The 19,895-nt window shown below is 36.2% G+C and overlaps 2 protein-coding genes and 3 long non-coding RNA genes across 18 annotated transcripts; 2 read left to right on the plus strand and 3 right to left on the minus strand.

Moving 5' to 3' along the window:
* The first annotated feature begins 1,338 nt into the window (after positions 1–1,338).
* LOC110439356 (pseudouridylate synthase PUS7L-like) lies at positions 1,339–3,651 on the plus strand. The gene is given in 7 exon segments (XM_073947117.1): positions 1,339–1,386; positions 1,388–1,477; positions 1,479–1,737; positions 1,740–2,064; positions 2,562–2,750; positions 2,829–3,010; positions 3,389–3,651. Coding segments are annotated over 5 exon segments (843 nt in total). The 3' UTR covers positions 2,683–2,750; positions 2,829–3,010; positions 3,389–3,651.
* On the minus strand, positions 1,561–6,934 carry LOC137491529 (uncharacterized). The gene is made up of 4 exons (XR_011011489.2): positions 6,690–6,934; positions 5,614–5,697; positions 3,678–3,825; positions 1,561–2,711 (listed from the first exon to the last, which is right to left on the minus strand). It is a non-coding gene; the product is annotated as an uncharacterized lncRNA (long non-coding RNA).
* Positions 6,935–7,137: 203 nt separating this feature from the next.
* LOC100536109 (pseudouridylate synthase PUS7L-like) lies at positions 7,138–14,487 on the plus strand. 10 transcript variants are annotated; one of them, XR_012401974.1, is made up of 10 exons: positions 7,138–7,201; positions 9,127–9,227; positions 11,199–11,720; positions 11,793–11,952; positions 12,497–12,692; positions 12,783–12,877; positions 12,951–13,032; positions 13,279–13,571; positions 13,948–14,001; positions 14,096–14,487. XR_012401974.1 is itself a non-coding variant. In XM_073947112.1 (10 exons), exons 2-10 carry the CDS (start codon positions 9,209–9,211, stop codon positions 14,165–14,167), a joined length of 1,482 nt encoding a protein of 493 aa, XP_073803213.1. In that variant the 5' UTR covers positions 7,138–7,201; positions 9,127–9,208; the 3' UTR covers positions 14,168–14,487. The 10 variants fall into 10 exon arrangements, 3 of the variants coding, with proteins under 3 accessions (XP_073803213.1, XP_073803214.1, XP_073803215.1); XM_073947112.1 differs by having other exon boundaries at positions 12,783–12,847; positions 12,932–13,032; XR_012401975.1 differs by lacking the exon at positions 7,138–7,201 and adding an exon at positions 7,376–7,558.
* LOC141381602 (uncharacterized) lies at positions 9,813–12,979 on the minus strand. The gene is made up of 2 exons (XR_012401993.1): positions 12,100–12,979; positions 9,813–12,055 (listed from the first exon to the last, which is right to left on the minus strand). It is a non-coding gene; the product is annotated as an uncharacterized lncRNA (long non-coding RNA).
* On the minus strand, positions 13,810–18,826 carry LOC137491528 (uncharacterized). 5 transcript variants are annotated; one of them, XR_012401984.1, is made up of 6 exons: positions 18,608–18,826; positions 17,852–17,916; positions 16,782–16,865; positions 14,518–14,665; positions 14,056–14,105; positions 13,810–13,960 (listed from the first exon to the last, which is right to left on the minus strand). It is a non-coding gene; the product is annotated as an uncharacterized lncRNA (long non-coding RNA). The 5 variants fall into 5 exon arrangements; XR_012401983.1 differs by having other exon boundaries at positions 14,056–14,252; XR_012401985.1 differs by having other exon boundaries at positions 14,056–14,252; positions 16,782–16,896.
* Positions 18,827–19,895: the final 1,069 nt, after the last annotated feature.

Raw genomic sequence — 19,895 nt, forward strand, 5'->3', positions numbered from 1 at the left:
TGGACCCTTCAGGTACAAATATGTACCTTTTGAAAGGTACTGCCCCAGTGACATCTCCCCCGTACCTTTATTTCTGAGTGTACAATAATAATAATTTTGTTCGATTTTTTTATTATTATTATTATTTTAAATGTATCCATTCACAAACTCTACAACCCTTAAGAATATAAAAAAACTGCTGTCAATTACTGCAGTCTACAATAATAATAATTTAATAATAAAAAATATAGGTCAGGTCAGTATCCTCAGCAGTAAATAAATGGAGAACTTTTAAGCAAATTTCAATGTAGGGAAATGAATTAAATGCTACTTTAAATAAAAGGTTTTATTGAGAGGCATTGCTGGTGATTGTTTGAGTATTAAAGGTCAGATTGGGTAGCTATACATGAAAAAGCAACATTAAGACCTGTTTAAAATACATTTAGGATCTACAACACAACATTTCAGTAGATGTAAGAGTATTTAAGGCTTTTTAAGACTTTGTGGATACCCTGCTTATACACATGTAAATGAAATGTCATCCAAAATCAATTTCAATCCCGCAGACTCAGTGGTCCAGAGGTTAAAATGTTACCTTTATATCTAGGAAACAAGTTCGTACAAAGGGACTTGGGTTTGAATCCTTCTAAAGCGTGTGTCAAATAGACATCCCATCTCTTATTAAACAGACCCAGTGGGCTGGAGGTTATGATATCAACTATTTATCAGGGAGATCCGGGTTCAATTCCCACAAAAGCTTCTGTTACATTCGAATACAGTAAAACAAACAACTTCTACAGCTGTGAGTGATTGATTGTTTATCATCTGTGTAGCAAGAGGTCAAAATTCCAAACAAAACAGTCTCGAAACACAAATATACGAAACGTACTATTGTTTGAGGTTTAAATTATATTATACTGTCACGTAAAAACAAACGGCCACTTACTAGTCTGGCACGTGTCATTTTCTGTCTAGCTCTTATGATAATAACACAAAACTCACGCAAAATAAGCACGTATAACTGCACTTGTTTTCCTGCGCTACTGCGCCTTTAAGAGCGCTTTTGGCCCACGTGTTGCGGAAAAACTACCGACAACAACAGCACGCGGGTGAGTAAAGAAATTCTACAACAAAACTACATTTTGTAGAAATTTTGTTTTCTTTCTGTTTTTACAAAGCACAAGCCATTGGAATATTATTTTGATTGTTTATTTAATATAACAATCGTAACGTTAACACCAGCTAATCGAAATATTTAAATATAAATGTAAACAACATGTATATCCAAGTTATTAAACAACTACAATGATCGCGTGCTTTAATCACTAATTTTTTTTTTTTATCATTCAGGACTCAATAATGTAGAGAAACACTCTCTCCTGCTTTATATCAGACCTTGGCTTCAATTGGAGCCATAAAAAACTCACCTCAAGACTTTGTTGTTATTGAGATAGACACCAATGGACAACTTGTTAACAGTGTAAATACTGAAGAAGAAGAAGAAGAAGAAAGAAAGACCTTGTCAAGCTGTTACAGGGATTGATAAATTAACACCATATAAACCAAATGACACTGACAGTTTAATTCAGGATTGCTTTAATCTGAATGTAATCCTGGGTCCAAATGTGAACAGGGAATTGTAGCATTTTACTAATAAACTGAAAGTGAAACCCTGTTCAGATGATAATGAAAAGGTGCCGTTCAGATCTTTTGCTGATAAACACATGAGAGTTTGGTTCAACTTCCCCTTCCTCCAGACTCCAACTAGACTGAGATCCAGGTCAGAGAAGATCCAGACTTCCAGGAGCTTGCCAGTTTGGCCTTATGAGATGCTGAGGACTTTTTCAGGTTTATTGATGCCAAAACACCTGGTTCTGTGTTCACCTTCCTGCCCGATGACTACAAGGAGCACTGGACATTGGTTCATCATTTTGTTAGCAGGCGTTTCGGGAAGCTTGTGGAAACCAAGAGCTTTGTGGACCAGCAGAAGACTTGCATTATGGTGAGACTGAGTGAGAGAGGCAAACAAGGCAAGAAGAGAACGATGGCAGACCGTTTTAAATGCAGGAGGAGAGTTCTCTTGTGGTAAACAGATCCACGATTATGTTTTTTTTTTTTTTTCTTTTACTTCATCTAATTCTTTAGGGATCTTTAATGTGATTATGAAGTACTTGGGAAGAGCCACAAGATGGTGCCATAATTTTATTTTTAAGAGTATAAATTAATGAGGACTCACTTAAAGAGCCTCTAACTAAAAAGCTTTAAACTTTAGTTTAAATAAAATAGTTTAATTCTATGTGTATGCATATGTACACTTCATATTCACTTTGACCAATTTGATAAAATATCTGTTTTCTTACTAAAACTTAAATAATCAAATCAGTTGCAAAGTGTTTTTTCTGTCGCATCAAAAAGAAGCAATGTGCAAGAAAAAGGAAACAGTTTAAGTTTTTAAAGATAAGACTGGGATGGGGTCTTTGGGATCCTAAAATGTGAGTCCTCATCGTGGTAAACTCTTTTTTTTTTTTTACATTTGTAGATATGCATATAGAGATTTGCATATAAACACATTTGTGTGTCAGGTTGCTGGAGAAAGGCTTAGAGTTTGAGAGGAGAGGAATGCAGATCTCTTGTGTCCGTCCTGCGTTTGAAGCTCTTAAGCTTGGAAGACTGCAGGGAAATCACTTTGAACTGGTCATCTGAAGCATCATGGGAAACATGGTCTTGCAGAGCTGCCACAGGTTATGGAGGAAGCAGTGGAAAATGTGAAGGTAAATGTGTGTATGTTCATCAGCATTTCATGAAGAGATGTACACACAGAACTGCAAAAAGTTTTCATTATTTTTCAGAACAAAGGCTTTGTGAATTATTATAGTCCTCAGCAGTTTGGAAGTGGATCCTGTGTCCAAGCAGATCAAGTAGGCCAAATAAAAACTCTAAAAACTGGGCCTTAAGGATGTTCAGGGCGATCTGGTTTGGGCTGAGTCTGTAAAAGGGCTCAAAGATGCCACAGGAGCTCAGTGCTCCACAGGTAAGGGCCTTGATTTAGTTACTGCTAAATAATAGCCAGAGACTGTTTGTAACTTTGTGTTTTGTTTGAATTGGGTAAAATAAATCACAGGAATTACATAATTTTTTTTAACAAACAAACACTATATTCAGTGTAATTTAAAGGCTAATAATATCCTAACATTTACTCCAAAACATTTGTAAGAAAAAATTATATATAAATTAAACATGCATAAATCTTTCAAATATTTTTAAAAAGAAGAGTGGGTGCACTTAAATGTATGTATGTAGTATGTTTGTACATTTGCATTATTGTTTCTTGTCCTTGTTTGTGGTATTTTCATTCATTTAATTTGACTTATTTTCATTTGTTTAATTGTCTTAATTTTCTGTGCTGCAGATCCATGTTGTGACTTCAGATGAGGAGAAGAATGAGGTCCTCTCATCCCAGGAAGTTATCGACCCCTGCTTGCTAAGCCACAGAACATCACATATAGCCTGCAGACGGGTCTATCACACACACGTGTCTGTCACTGCACTTTGACCTGGAGGCGTCCTGCTACGCTACTGTGTACTCAGTGGCACTAATTTAAAAGTGGTTAGAGACTAAAAACGTCAAATATGAGGAGCCGTATTTTTATTAAAAAGTTTATTTACAATTGTCATGATGATTGTGTTTTTTACCTTACCTGCAACAATATTCCACTCATTTGTTTGTGAATGAGCTGTAATTTCAGCATTGAGCACTAGATGTCTCTCTCAGGTCCAGCTCAGAAGCAGTTGGACTGATGAACCCTAAAGGATCTGCCAGCTGTGTTCAATGAATCACAAGCTCATCTAGAAGTGATAGAAAAATTAGGATGGAAATATTATGCTGTACATCTGTAAAGGTTTATGAGGCGAACCATGAATTAAGAAATGTAAACAAATCCTAAAGTTATAACAAAAAACATTATTTTTATAACATTTTAAAATCCTCAGTCAAACGTCACGTTTAAATTCCACAATGTTTGTCCAAATCTAATGTCAAGCTCAATAATTCAACATAAAGTGATTAAAAGTTGTTCAAATCCACTTCTGCTCATCCACTAAATATTGTACATAAACTCCTAATTGAAAAAAAAAATGAATGAGAGGAGTTTCAAATGCAACGATTGCTGTGTATAAGAAGCTGTGGCCTAGTGGTTAGGGATTTGGACTTGAAATCGAAAGGTTGCATTCTCAATCCCTGCAGAGCTTGGATAAATCAAAAGCAGGTTTGAGTATGAGTAATCACTTGAAAGTACTCCACTTCATATATGTGCGTTATCAAACAAACAAACACAAATAAAACAAAACTTAACTTAATAAAATCTCAGACTCAATAGCTCAGCAAGAGTGGGATTTGAACCCGGGTCTCAAAGATTGAAAACTTGATGTGTTAATACTTGAGCTACTGAAGCTGTGAAGCTAAAAGAAGTTTTGAATGAGCATTTGTTGTTAGTTTTATAAATGTAAATGCTGTTTCTGAAAGCTGCCCATAAAAGAGAAGTCCAAAACATATGGGGAATCTGAGACTCAGTGGCTCAGAGGTAAAATCTTTGAGCTTTCATCTTGGAGACCCAGGTTCAAATCCCACAAATGCAGGTGTTTCACCCTATAATCGAAAACATTTTAACTATATAAATTAAAGCTTTCACCAAAACTCTGTCCAAAACCATATAAAGGCATCGGATTCAATAGTCTAGTGGTAAAATCTTTGACCTTTCTTCTTAAAGAAATGGGTTCAAATCTCACCATTGCAGGTATTTAACTCTGTAAACTAAACATTTTTGGTCATATAAACTAAAGCTTTCAACAAAACCCTGTCTAAATGCTTCCTAAGCTCCCAGATTCTATGGCCCAGCGGTAAAATCTTTAAATTTTCATCTTGGAGATCCGGGTTCAAACCCCACTATTACCAGTGTTAAAATCTGCAAGCTAAAATTTTTTTGTAAAATAATTTTTTTTTTATCAAAACCAGATTCAAAAGCATTGCAAGACTCCAGATTCAATGGCTCAGTGATAAGACAACTGAGCTTTCATCTTGGAGACCCGGGTTCAAATCCCACTATTGCTTTTATAAAACTCCTATACAGCTGATAAAACTGCAAAAAGAAACACATAAAGCATCAATAAACTTGTGGCTCAGTGGGAGAATATTCAGTTGTTAAACTCAACAGTATGGGTTCAACTCCCATGGAAACTATAATTTTTCTTTCTTATGCAAACTCAGAATAATGTATCACTAAATATACAGAAAAACACTTCACAAACTCCAGAGCTTCAGTGGCTCAGGATGTAAAGCACTAGGCTTTCATCTTGGAGACCCGAGTTCAAATCTCACTATTGCTTTGGTTAAATTGCCATCATTAAACGAAACAAAATGCGCCAAAAAGCAGGTGTCAATGTGAAAGCCAGGATGGCACTACTGGTAACACACGTTGGTTGCGGACAAGGTTACGGAGAGTCGTGGGTACGAAACCCACCTCGGCTGTGCGGAGTACACCAAAGACAATACCTGGGGTGGTATAACAGAACAGAGGGCGGAGCAGAGAGTGGCGACCAAAGGCACAAAGTGAAACACGGACCAGATCAGAAACATACCTGGGGTGGTAAGACAACTGAGCGGCAAAGGAAAGGACCATGCTGGGGCGGTAAGACAACACAGCGGTGATGGCTCGGACAAACCTGCGGCGGTAAAGCAGAAAGATAAGTTGGACTGAGAGGCGGAACAAGAGAAAGGTGAAGCAGGGAGAGGCGGAGCAGAGAGAGGAGTTGAAAAGAAAGACGGGAAAACTTTTTTTTTGGAAAAAAAACCCTTTTTTTTGAAAAAAATTCCCAAAACTAGTATCAGCGTGGTGATTTGAACCCTGGTCTGCTGCATCAGGCTTGGATCTCTAACCGAGAGCTCTGACCACTCAACCACCAGTTTCTCATACTAACAACTGTTCGTTTGTTGTATTTAAAGATACCACTCTTCCACAGATTTATATAAAAAAAAAAAAAGTGAAAATTGGATAAAAAATGTATGTTTTTGCAAAAAAAGTAAAACTACATATTTTCATTTTAAACATGTTCAATTGTTTAATGTAATTACAAATAAAGAGTCTAAAATATTTACAACTAATTGAACAACTTTAAATTATTTTAAGTATTTAAGTATTATATTAATAATATTTTAATAATTTAAAGACATATTCAGATTTTAAAAGTGTAACAAATGACAACTGACAAATTAATCTTCCTATAGACTGTTGAAAGTTCAATTCTAAATCATGGGAATAAATAACAGAGATTTTATATGAAAATAGCATTGCCACATAACACCATCAAATGATAACTGGTTTACAGTGCTTAATTTTAACCAATGCAGTTGTACAATTTAAACATGTATCATTATATATTTTAAAGTTTATAACATGAAACTGGACACACAAATCATTAATTCTGGATGAATCATAACTAGAAGCTTAAAAAATAAAGATGTCATGATGCTGTCATGCAGATGAAGACATGAATTCACTAGACTGCAGACAAAACAAACAGCACTACTGCTTAATATTATTATTCTACATGATAAACTTTACAGGAATCACCTCAATACAAACATAATTAACGATGAAATGCAAATGAAGCATTGCTTTATAATCCTTTAACGACACAAGTGTAAAGTTACTTACAGGTGATGGAGTGTCCAGCATTCCTGCACATTATCCAGTGATAGTCGCATTTTTTGCTTGAAAGGGCTGAAATGTGTGCTGATAAGTGACATTTAAAGGCTCTCACTGACTGTCACCTGCAGGAAATTTACTTTTATATCTTTAAAACGCTCAGAAAGGTTTGTTTTGACTGTGGTCAAGCGTCGTGTTGTTTACAGAGAGCCAAAGGTGAGCCTCGTGCTGATCGTGAGGTCTCTTGCGCCTCTAGCGGAGCGGAAGGAGAACTGCACACTTTCTACAGGACAGACTGAAAATGACTTCCAATTATCGACTGTCATTAAATATCTAGCTTGAATAGGCCCTCCTGCATATGACTGAATGTGTTTAGTGATTAACATTTTTTTCTAAGTAAATAAACAAATGAACAAGCAAACATTCTATCACTCATTGTATCTGCAGGGTCCCTCTTGTGGTCATCAAGTGTATCAATCAGTCTTCAATCAGAAGTGGCTGTCTGCTTTGCTCTGCTGCAGGTGAGTGTGCACCAATTATTTCTTCTTTATTTCTGGACTAATCTGTCAGTTTGTCGAGCATCTGAATTATTAGATGAACGTAGAAACTATCGGTGAAATATTGGTTCAGTAATGAGCTCTCAGAGGAACTGGAGTAATGGAGGTCGCTAATGGCCAGTGTTTAGAGTCATCTGGACAAACACAGACAAACAACACGAGACACAAGATCTTCAGCACTACTTTTGGGTGGTTTGTTTATTGTTGAAGTGTTGTGATTGACTTTTTGTACCCACATAAACATTGTTTTGTTTTATCTGTTTATTTATTTTTCGTTATTTTGTTTTTTCACGGCAAATGACATGACAGCGCGAAATGAAGGTAAATAAATACATTTATTTAATCGCTTACGATTGACTCAAAGCGGCAAAATGTAGCAATAATCTTGACTGGGGCCCATCTATTTAAATAATATATATATATATATATATATATATATATATATATATATATATATATATATATATATATATATATATATATATATATATAGAGAGAGAGAGAGAGAGAGAGAGAGAGAGAGAGAGAGAGAGAGAGAGAGGTGTTGAACACTGATCTGTCACCAGCATGTGGTGTTCTGAGCACTTCTGTCTGTTTACAAAGCAGCTTTTCAAGAACATCATTCACACACATCATTTCAGTAAATTCTGTTTAACAGATATTTAAAAGTTTAATAGTTTAAAATGTTATCATTAATTAATTTAGTTTATTTTATAATTTAATTGTTTCATTGTCAATAAAAAATATAAAAAAATGCTTAGACTTGAGTTAAAATGTCTATGTTGTGCGTTTGTTTTAAAGGCCACCAATGTATGTATCAGTGCAAGTGTAGCCTGTATGCAAGGAATGTGTCAGCCATGGCTAAACAGGTTAGTTGAAGTGAAGTCGTAATGGATAAACTCAATGACCACAAGAGGGAACCGAAGCTCACCTGCTGTCGATGTTAGTGGAAGATAAGTTAGATGGGAAGGAAGGTACGGTAGATTTTAACTAGTCATAGTCATGTGCTTGTCCTGACCAGCTTAAACCAGCAACAAAGCCTGTACTTTATCAACATGATTTTTTCAGCAGGGGTGATAGATAACATAGATAAATTATTTTTTTCACAAATATATAATATTTATCACACAAAAAAACTAATAAAAAATAAATAAATAAAATCACTGTCTGGGTGAGATCTCATTGTAATGCAGGCCTGTAGCCAGGGGGTGTTTAAGTAGTTTGAAAGACCCATCCCCCACTTATAAAAGGTCCATTAATGTCCCATACATGAGCTCATTAGTCTTAATTTGACTGCTCCGTTAAATGCAAACAATTATTTTAACATTAACATTGCATTAACATCCAGCTGTGCAGGAAAACATATAATATGACAGAAGTGAAGTCATCTTTCACTATCATTATATTTTATGCAGATGCACAGGAAAAGACTTGATCATCGCAGTCAATCTAAATTAGAAAAATCTTTCCAAATAGAGCTGTTCAAATCATCTGGTGAAACTATATCATTATCGCAATATATATCGCAGCAAAACAAAATATCACCATGTCAATTTTTCCAATATCATGCAGCCCTAGTTTCTACTGTTGATAGAAATTCCCACTTAATAACATCTGCAGTTTGTATAATGTCGTTTGTCATAGAAACAATACGACTATGCTAAAAATAATCAATCATAATTACAACAATTATCAGAGCAAAAAATGTGATCTATGAAAGCATCTTGTGCATCAAAACAAACATTTTATGTTGTTATTTTACTTTGACTGATATTAAGAGCAGATGAATGTATAGTGTGAGATTATGAAAGCGCTAACAGGACATTTTACAATGCTTAGAGAGATAGTTTATCCAAAAACTAATGTTTACTCTACTTACTTTCCCTCAGGTTGTTCCAAACACAAAAGAAAGTATTTTGAGGAAAGCTGGAAATCTGTAACCATCGACTTCAATAGAGGAAAACAAATACTATGAAGACAACGATTCCAGGTTTTCAGCTTTCTTCTAAATATCTTCTAATAAACAAGTGAAGGGTGAGTAAATGATGACAGATTCTTCAGTTTTAGCTGTGGTGTGGGTGATCTAAAGCTGTTTTATTCACTGTGCTGTGATTTATGAAGTTACTCCTGCAATATACGTGTCAATGTGTGGAGATTTCTCACTTGTGTTTGTGCTGTTCAACATGTCGCTTACCATCATTTGCTTTTTGGAGGGTCACTCCTCTAGAAAGGGAATAATGAGAACCAAAACAACTGGGGAAAAAGCCGGTGAAGCAATTTTTTTGTGTCTTTTGTAGGCAAAAGCAAAACCCCTTCTGGACACAGTTCTGGATCTCAGGGAGAGACACCACCATCCCGTTCTCAAACACACCACAGCATTCACTCAGTGTGGAGATGTGCAGCCTGTGCTATGAAGCCAGATTAGTGGCTGGCTGGTTCAGTTTCAGTTTAGGTTGCACCAATTCTGGGTTTTAGGTACCATGAAGGAGCTCAGCTCTGCTCGGCTGCTCCATGATGCAAACAAAGAGTGAATAAAGTCCAGCTGCCTTCATGTTACCTAAAACTAGGCCTGCACAATATATTGATTCAGCATCGATATCACAATGTGCAAATCTGCAATAGTCACATCGCAGGATCTTCTGTGTTGAGTTGGGATTGTGATTAACCAGAAGACAGAGTTCAGTTCTGAACAGTTTAACCCTCACTGAGTGAAAGACTTATCAGGTCTGTATTAGACGATGAAAGATTTCAAGTGAATTTAAACCATTTGGGCACTAGAAATGATCAAATGTGTAGCTTTAACAAAGAATAATTGCATTTAATTATTTCCACAGTGAAGACTAAAATAGTCAATGTTTGAAGTGTATCACAAAAGTGTTTCAAAATGTTCCTAGGACAGGACGGGATGTTGTTAAATAGTGTGAAGATAACTTTAATGAAAGGTTTTCAATCTTATAAAGTGATATTCTACATTTGATCTTTTAATTTCTGTCCCTCAGTCCTGTTAGACTCTCCAGAAAGCCATAAAGCACAGTTTATATAACATGTATATTTCTTCTATTTGATTAATTTATGCTTGTTGTATGTTTATTATATTTTATGCAGATTCACTCCTCGACAAAATCATCGCAATCAAACTTATTCCAAATTCAAGTTGTTAGTCGTATTGTGAAATTATATTCCTATTGCAGTTTATATCGCAGAAAAACTAAATATTGCGATGTCAGTTTTTCCCAATATCCTGCAGCCCTACCTAAAACCCAGAACTTGTGCAAACTAATCTGAAAGTTAACCGTCCAACCAGCTAATCCAGCTTCACACTACAGGCCCCTGACTGGACTGCTGATGTGTTTATTTTAATGACTCTTAGGACAGAGGTTTAGTTCAGCTTTAATTTGAGTGATTAAACTGATGTGGCAAGAAAACATAGATCAATGTATTAAAACAAGTGGCCTGAGTTATACAGCATCATGAAAATGGCCAGTAAAATATATGATCAAACTTACAAATATCAATAATTCAACAGTTGAAATAAATTGTTGTTGTTTTTAATATTATCTGTGTCATAAACAATGCAGCACATCAGTCTGGAGCTTCTAGTGATGCTGAAGGTCTTGATTAGCTGCTGCTGCTGTTTTTAATCAGGACTGAAGTATAAGAAGAATTTCTGATACATTATAAGACATTCAGAGAGATGAAAAGTCAAAGAGCAAGATATTTATATACTTTATTACAAGATTCTGGATTGATATTTAGAGAACCTGATGCTGATTCATCATTTATTTGAGTTGTTTTTATTATTGTATTTATTAATATGTATATTTTTGTATTGTTTTAATTATTGTTAATGTGGAAGGACAGATTGTCATTGTAAATTGATTATTTCAGTCTTTTGTGTAATTTAAAAGTATTAATGCATTTCTGTTATTGTTCAAACATTCTTATTGAGTAACAAAATCAGTTTTGCAGCTAAACTCAGGAGAGCGGCTCAGCAGGATCAGGGAACTGGAGCATTTTACTAATAAACTGAAGGTGAAACCCTGTTCAGATGATCAAGAAAAGGTTGAACTGTTGTTGGGAACTTTTCCTGATAAACACATGAGAGCTGTGGTCCACAGAGCGGTTCGGTTCAACTTCCCCTTCCTCCAGACTCTGACCAATCAATCTGAGATCCGGGTCAGAGAAGATCCAGACTTCCAGGAGCTCGCCGGTTTGGCTTCTGAAGGAGAAGCTGAGGACTTTTTCAGGTTTATTGATGCCAAAACACCTGGTTCTGTGTTCACGTTCCTGCCCAATGACAGCAAGGAGCACCGGACATCAGTTCATCATTTAGTTAGCAGGCGTTTCGGGAAGCTTGTGGAAACCAGGAGCTTTGTGGACCAGCAGAAGACTTGCATTACGGTGAGACTGAGGGAGAGAGGCAAACAAGCCAAGAAGAGAACGATGGCGGACTGTCAAATGCAGGAGGAGAGTTTATACACGGGTGAGTGAAGAAGAAACATCTCTTGTTGACATGTAAAACCCAGCTTAGATGACAATCCTCCTTTCCTATCAGCTTTTACTCTGCGGAAGGAGAACCTGGAGACTCTGGAGGCCATCAGCTACATGGCTGCAGTACTCGGAGTGCTTCCCTCTGATTTCACTTATGCAGGAATTAAAGACAAGAGAGCCATTACTTACCAGGCCATGGTGGTGAAAAAGATCTCTCCAGAGCGGTAAACAGACCCATCACCTGATGTCTTGATTTCCCTAATATTTGTCATTTGTTTCTTTTACTTCATCGAATTATTTAGGGATTTTTATGTTATTATGAAGTACCTGAGAAGAGCCACAAGATGGTGCCAGAAATTAATTTTTAAAACTTGCAGTGTATATAGTGCAAAATATTCATATATAGTGATGATAGCTTATATAAAGAGCCTCTGAGTATAAAGCTTTACATTTTAGTCTAAAAAATTAAAACAAAAATAAAAACAAGTTTCATTCTAGTGTATTATGTGTATGCATATGTTCACTTTACATTCACCAATTTGATAAAATTTCTATTTGCTTTCTAAAACTTTAATCGTCAAATTTATTGCAAAGTATTTATTCTGTTTCATCAACAAGAAGCAATGTGCAAGAAAAGGATATGAATTAAAGTGCATGTTTTTAAAGATAAGATGGGGATGGGGTCTTTGGGATCCTAAATGAGAGTTCACATCATGGTCAACTTCTTCTTTACATTTGTAGATGCATATAAACACATTTGTGTGTCAGGTTGCTGGAGAAAGGCTCAGAGTTTGAGAGGAGGGGAATGCAGATCTCTTGTGTCCGTCCTGCGTTTGAAGCTCTTAAGATTGGGAGACTGCAGGGAAATCACTTTGAGCTGGTCATCAGAGACCTGAAGCATCATGGGAAACATGGTCTTGCAGAGCTGCCACAGCTTATAGAGGAAGCAGTGGAAAATGTGAAGGTAAATGTGTGTATGTTCATCAGCATTTCATGAAGAGATGTACTCACAGAACTACTAAATATTAGTTTTTAGAACAGTTTTAGTTTCCAGAACAAAGGCTTTGTGAATTATTACGGTCCTCAGCGGTTTGGAAGTGGTTCGTGTGTCCAGATCAAGTAGGGCTTGCGCTGTTGAAGGAGAATATGGTAATAGAGTCATTTCCATTGATCAGTTATATGTGATGCTCCGGCTTTTGTTAGAAACACTGTGTTTGAGCAGGAGGCTTCAGTTAAGCTGTTCTTCACCCCAGAGGATGACGATGACCTCCAGAACAAAGCTAAACGTCATTTTCTGCACACAGGTGAGTGCTGGGATTTCTCTGACAGCTAAAATAGTTATAGTTCAGCCACAGATGTATATTTAATCATTCAATCTTTATTTGTAAAGCACAATTAAACAACTAATGTTGAGCAATGTGCTGTAGAAAATAGATAAACATGAAGCTAAAACATATTATTGGGGATTTTCCAATACATGCTGATCATTGTTGCTTCATTTATTTCAGTTTCAGTGCATTCAAGAACGACTAACTGTTCTCTTCGTTCAGGGAATGCCAAGGAGAGCTTGGCGCTGATGCCAGCGTATAAAGCCAGAGAGCGGCTCATGCTGCGGGCGCTCCAACGGTACGGCAGTGGACAGGAGGGTTGCACTCGTGGCTGGCTCAGTTTACCCCACAGCATGAGGGTCTTCTACCTTCACTCCTACTGCAGCAGAGTGTGGAACCAAGCAGCCAAATACAGGCTGCAAAAACTGGGCTTTAAGCCTGTTCAGGGCGATCTGGTTTGGGCTGAGCATGTAAAAGGGCTCAAAGATGCCACAGTGGAGCTCAGTGCTCCACAGGTAAGGGTCTTGATTTAGTTACTGCTAAATAATAGCCAGAAACGGTTTGTGTTTAGATTGAATTGGGTGAAATAAATCATAAGAATAAAACAAACACGCACTTTATTCAGAGTAAATTTCAATCTAATAATATCCTAACATTTACCCTGAAATACAACTTTAAGAAACATTTGTTTGATTATTTGAGTCTACTTTGTAAAGAAGTATTTTAAAAATGTATATATAAATTAAACATGCATAAATCTTTCAAATAGTTTATTAAAGAAGAGTGTGTGTACATAAATGCAGGTATGTTGAATGATTGTACATTTGTATTATTGTTTCTTGTTCTTATTTGTGGTTTTCCATTCATTTTCACTTGTTTTCTGTGCTGTAGATCCATGTTGTGACTTCAGATGAGGAGAAGAATGAGGTTTTGTCATTAGATCAGGTACTGTTTCAGATGTCTTTCATTGCTCTGTATGTCTGCTACAGTAACTCTTACCCATCAGTCTCTTATTGTGCCTCTGTGGTTTTTCATCCAGGTGATTCTTCCTATGCCAGGAAATAGTGTCAAGTATCCAGAAAACCTTTTGGGTCAATGGTATCAAGACTGATTGGCTCAAGACGGTTTGGAGTCCTGCCGATTCAGAGTGACTCCCCTTAAACTCAACGTCCCTGGATGTTATCGACCCCTGCTCGCTAAGCCACAGAACATCACATATAGCCTGCAGACGAGTTCATCAGACGAGTCTAACACACACTGTCTGTCACTAAACTTTGACCTGGAGGCGTCCTGCTACGCTACTGTGTGTCTCGGAGAGATTATGAAGACTAATCTTTCATAGGTTACTCAATGACACTGATTAAAAGTGTTTAGAGACTAAAAAACGTCAAATATGAGGAGCTGTATTTTTATTAAAAAGTTTATTTACAATTGTCATGATGATTGTGTTTTTTACCTTACCTGCAACAATATTCCACTCATTTGTTTGTGAATGAGCTGTAATTTCAGCATTGAGCACTAGATGTCTCTCTCAGGTCCAGCTCAGAAGCAGTTAGACTGATGAACCCTAAAGGATCTGCCAGCTGTGTTCAATGAATCACACACTCATCTAGAAGTGATAGAAAAATTAGGATGGAAATATTATGCTGTACATCTGTAAAGGCTTATGAGGCGAACCATGAATTAAGAAATGTAAACAAATCCTAAAGTTATAACAAAAAACATTATTTTTATAACATTTCAAAATCCTCAGTCAAACGTCACGTTTAAATTCCACAATGTTTGTCCAAATCTAATGTCAAGCTCAATATTTCAACATAAAGTGATAAAAAGTTGTTCAAATCCACTTCTGCTCATCCACTAAATATTGTACATAAACTCCTAATTGAAAAAAACATGAATGAATGAGAGGAGTTTCAAATGCAACGACTGCTGATTATAAGAGGCAGCTGTGGCATAGTGGTTAGGGATTTGGACTTGTAATCGAAAGGTTGCATTCTCAATCCTGGCCGAGCTTGGATAAATCAAAAGCAGGTTCGAGTGTTGGTAATCATACTTGAAGATAATCTACCATGTATGTGCTTTATCAAACAAATAAAACAAAACTTAGGTCTAAACAACTCTCAGACTCAATAGCTGTGCAAGAGTGGGATTTGAACCCTGATCTCAAAGATTCAAAACTTGATGTGTTAATACTTGAGCTACTGAAGCTGTGAAGCTAAAAGCAGTTTTGAATGAGCATTTGTTGTTAGTTTTATAAATGTAAATGCTGTTTCTGAAAGCTGCCCATAAAAGAGAAGTCCAAAACATATGGGGAATCTGAGACTCAGTGGCTCAGGGGTAAAATCTTTGATCATACAACTTGGAGACCCAAGTAACCCAGGTTCAAATCCCACGAATGCTGGTGTTTAACCCTATTTACTAAAGCATTTTAACCATATAAATTAAAGCTTTCACCAAAACTCTGTCCAAAACATTTTCAAACCCATACATTCAATGGCCCAGTGGTAAAAGCTTTCAGCTTTAAACTTGGAGACCCATGTTCAAATCCCACTGATGCAAGTGTCTAACAAAAATACTGAACAATTTTGGTCAAATAAATAAAAACTTTCAACAAAACTCTGACCAAAACCATATGAAGCTGCCGGATTCAATAGTCTAGTGGTAAAATCTTTGATCTTTCTTCTTAGTGACCTGGGTTCAAATCCCACTATTGCAGGTATTTAACTCTGTAAACTAAACATTTTTGGCCCTACAAAATAATTTTTTTAACAAAGCCCTGTTCAAAACAACTGTGGCTCACTGCTTCAATAGCCTGGTGGTAAAATCTTTGAGGTTGCATTTTTTGAGACCCGGGTTCAAATCCCACTATTGCAAACGTTTAACTTTGTAAACTAAAAGTTTTTATTCATATGAAGTAAAGCTTTCAACAAAACCCTGTCCAAAAGCTTTCTAACCTCACAGAATTGGTGGCCCAGTGGTAAAATTCTTTGAGTTTTCATCTTGGAGATCCGGGTTCAAATCCCACTATTGCCAGTGTTTATTTCTGTTAGTTAAAATTTTTTTGTCATATAATTTTTTTTAATCAAAACCAGATCTAAAAGCATTGCAAGACTCCAGATTCAATGGCTCAGTGATAAAACCACTGAGCATTCATCTTGGAGACCCGGGTTCAAGTCCCACTACTACTTTTATAAAATTCCTATACAGCTGATAAAACTGCAATAAGAAACATGCAATGCGTCAGTAAGCTTGTAGCTCAGTGGGAGAATATTCAGTTATTGTGCTTAACAGTATGGGTTCGAATCCTGCAAATACTATCTTCTTTCTTTCTTATGCAAACTCAGAATGATGCATCACTAAATATACAGAAAAACACCTCATAAACTCTAGAGCTTCAGTGGCTCAGGAGTTAATCACTAAGCTTTCATCTTGGAGACCTGAGTTCAAATCTCACTATTGCTTTGGTTAAATCGCCATCATTAAACGAAACAAAATGCGCCAAAAAGCAGGTGTCAATGTGAAAGCCAGGATGGCACGACTGGTAACACACGTTGGTTGCGGACAAGGCTACGGAGAGTTGTGGGTACGAAACCCACCTCAGGTGTGCGGAATACACCAAAGACAATACCTGGGGCGGTATAACAGAACAGAGGGCGGAGCAGAGGGTGGAGATCAAAGGCTCGCGAGCACACAGTGAAACACGGACCAGATCAGAAACATACCTGGGGCGGTAAGACAACTGAGCGGCAAAGGCAAGGACCATCCTGAGGCGGTAAATCAACACAGCGGTGATGGCTCGGACAAACCTGGGGCAGTAAGACAGAGACGTAGGCTGGACTGAGCGGTGGAACAATGAGAGAGGTGGAGCAAGGAGAGGCTGAACAGAGAGAGGAGAAGGAGGAGTTGAAAAGAAAGAAGGGAAAACTTTTTTTTATGGAAAAAAAACCCCTTTTTTTTGCAAAAATTCCCAAAACTAGTATCAGCGTGGTGATTTGAACCCTGGTCTGCTGCGTCAGGCTTGGATCTCTAACCGAAAGCTCTGACCACTCAACCACCAGTTTCTCATACTAACAACTGTTCGTTTGTTGTATTTAAAGATACCACTCCTCCACAGATTTATGAAAAAAAAAAAGTGAAAATTGGATAAAAAATTCATGTTATTTTCATTTTAAACCTGTTCAATTATTTAATGTAATTACAAATAAAAGGTCTAAAATAATTACAATTAATTAAATGGCTTTAAATTATATAAATAATATTATTAGAACAGTTAATACTTAAATACTTAAAATTATTTAAAGACATATTCAGAATTTAAAGGTGTAAAAAATACTACTGACAAATTAATCTCACTATAGACAAATTCTTCCTATAGAAAAATTCAATACTAAATGATGGGAATAAATAACATAAAAATATATAATAAAACAGCAAACATCCTGACAAATACAAATGTTTCAACTGCTACAATGTGAAACGAAAAGAGTAAATCATATTTATGAACGCGTGAAAAGATGAATGGACAGCTACTGAAAAGAGCGGTTCAACCCGTATGTCTTTATAAGCCTGAAGGACGTTAATCAGTGGTGAAAAAATATCCACTGTGCAGAAAAAAATGAATAAATAAAATAACTTGATGCTAAATATTTTTCCATGTTCCAATAAGAATGACATGAGGTTGAGAAAGTTATCATCACTATATTTGTGTGATCTATTCTACAACACACATTCATCGAGTCTTCAGGCTTTTTAATAACAAAAAAAAAAAAACAGAAAAGTAGAGACAAATTACCTCAGCATGATGAGCAGATGACCATAATTACAGCGACTGACTGTCCATGCGTCCAAACACAAACTCTGCAGGGAAAAACATCAATAAATAAATTATTCCACTGTATTTTTGAAGTTAAGGAGAAATACATGAATCCATAAATAAAACTAAGAATCTCTGTTTGTATATTGCATATAATTACTATTACATTTAAAGTTACATTATTATTTTAGATCTATTTCATTACTTGCATGTCTATTTTGTTATTTTCATGCAGTGAAATACATGTTAAGTATTCAAGGCTATATGTATTACATGATTTTTTATCTATAGAAATATTTATTTCTATATTCTGTGTTTTTAGTACCATTTATAACATGATTTACAAGAAGAAAATAATATTGCCACATAACACAATCAAATGGCAACTAGTTTACAGTGTTAAAGCAGTTGTGTTGATGAGGAAATGTGTACAATTTAAACATGTATCATTATATTTATATATTAAAGTTTATAACATGAAACTGGACACACAAATCATTAATTCTGGATGAATCATAACCAGAAGCTTAAAAATAAAGATGTCATGATGCTGTCATGCAGATGAAGACATGAATTCACTAACTGCAGACAAAACAAACAGCACTACTGCTTAATATTATTATTCTACATGATAAACTTTACAGTAATCACCTCAATACAAACATAATTAACGATTAAATGCAAATGAAGCATTGCTTTATAATCCTTTAACGACACAAGTGTAAAGTTACTTACAGGTGATGGAGTGTCCAGCATTCCTGCACATCATCCAGAGATAGTCGCATGTTTTTACCTGAAAGGGCTTAAATGTGTGCTGATAAGTGACATTTAAATGCTCTCACTGACTGTCACCTGCAGGAAATGTACTTTTATATCTTTAAAACGGTCAGAAAGGTTTGTTTTGACTGTGGTCAAGCGTCGTGTTGTTTACAGAGAGCCAAAGGTGAGCCTCGTGCTGATCGTGAGGTCTCTTGCGCCTCTAGCGGAGCGGAAGGAGAACTGCACACTTTCTACAGGACAGACTGAAAATGACTTCCAGTTATCGACGGTCATTAAATATCTAGCTTGAATAGGCCCTCCTGCATATGACTGAATGTGTTTAGTAATTAACATTTTTTCTAAGTAAGTAAATAAACAAATGACCAAGCAAACATTCTATCACTTATTGTATCTGCAGGGTCCCTCTTGTGGTCATCAAGTGTGTCAATCAGTCTTCAATCAGAAGTGGCTGTCTGCTTTGCTCTGCTGCAGGTGAGTGTGCACCAATTATTTCTTCTTTATTTCTGAACGAATTTGTCAGTTTGTCGAGCATCTGAATTATTAGATGAACGTAGAAACTATCGGTGAAATATTGGTTCAGTAATGAGCTCTCAGAGGAACTGGAGTAATGGAGGTCGCTAAATGGCCAGTGTTTAGAGTCATCTGGACAAACACAGACAAACAACACGAGACACAAGATCTTCAACACTACTTTTGGGTGGTTTGATTATTGTTGGAGTGTTGTGATTGACTTTTTGTACCCACATAAACATTGTTTTGTTTTATTTGTTTTGTATTTCTTTATTTTTTGTTATGTTGTTCCTCACACCAGATCTGACGACATGACAGCGCGAAATGAAGGTAAATACATTTCTTTCATTGCTTTCTATTGACTCAAAGCGGAGAGAGAGAGAGAGAGATAGAGAGAGAGAGAGAGGTGTTGAACACTGATCTGTCACCAGCATGTGGAGTTTTGAGCACTTCTGTCTGTTTACAAAGCAGCTTTTCAAGAACATCATTCACACACATCATTATTTCAGTAAATTCTGTTTAACAGATGATATTTAAAAGTTTAATAATGTAAAATGTTATTATTAATTTGGTTTATTTTATAATTTAATTGTTTCCTTGTCAATAAAAATTATAAAAAAAATGCTTAGACTTGAGTTTAAATGTCTATGTTGTGTGTTTGTTTTAAAGGCCACCAATGTATGTATCAGTGCAAGTGTAGCTTGTATGCAAGGAATGTGTCAGCCATGGCTAA

This window comes from Danio rerio, chromosome 4, assembly GCF_049306965.1.
Source record: "Danio rerio strain Tuebingen ecotype United States chromosome 4, GRCz12tu, whole genome shotgun sequence".
In the NCBI taxonomy this organism is placed as follows: Eukaryota; Metazoa; Chordata; class Actinopteri; order Cypriniformes; family Danionidae; genus Danio; species Danio rerio.

Excerpts from the sequence above, each read along its gene's own strand:
- LOC100536109 (XM_073947112.1), top strand. Across the intron at positions 12,693-12,782 it reads AAGCAGTGGAAAATGTGAAG|AACAAAGGCTTTGTGAATTA; the intron begins GTAAATGTGTGT and ends TTTAGTTTCCAG. Across the intron at positions 13,572-13,947 it reads TGGAGCTCAGTGCTCCACAG|ATCCATGTTGTGACTTCAGA; the intron begins GTAAGGGTCTTG and ends TCTGTGCTGTAG.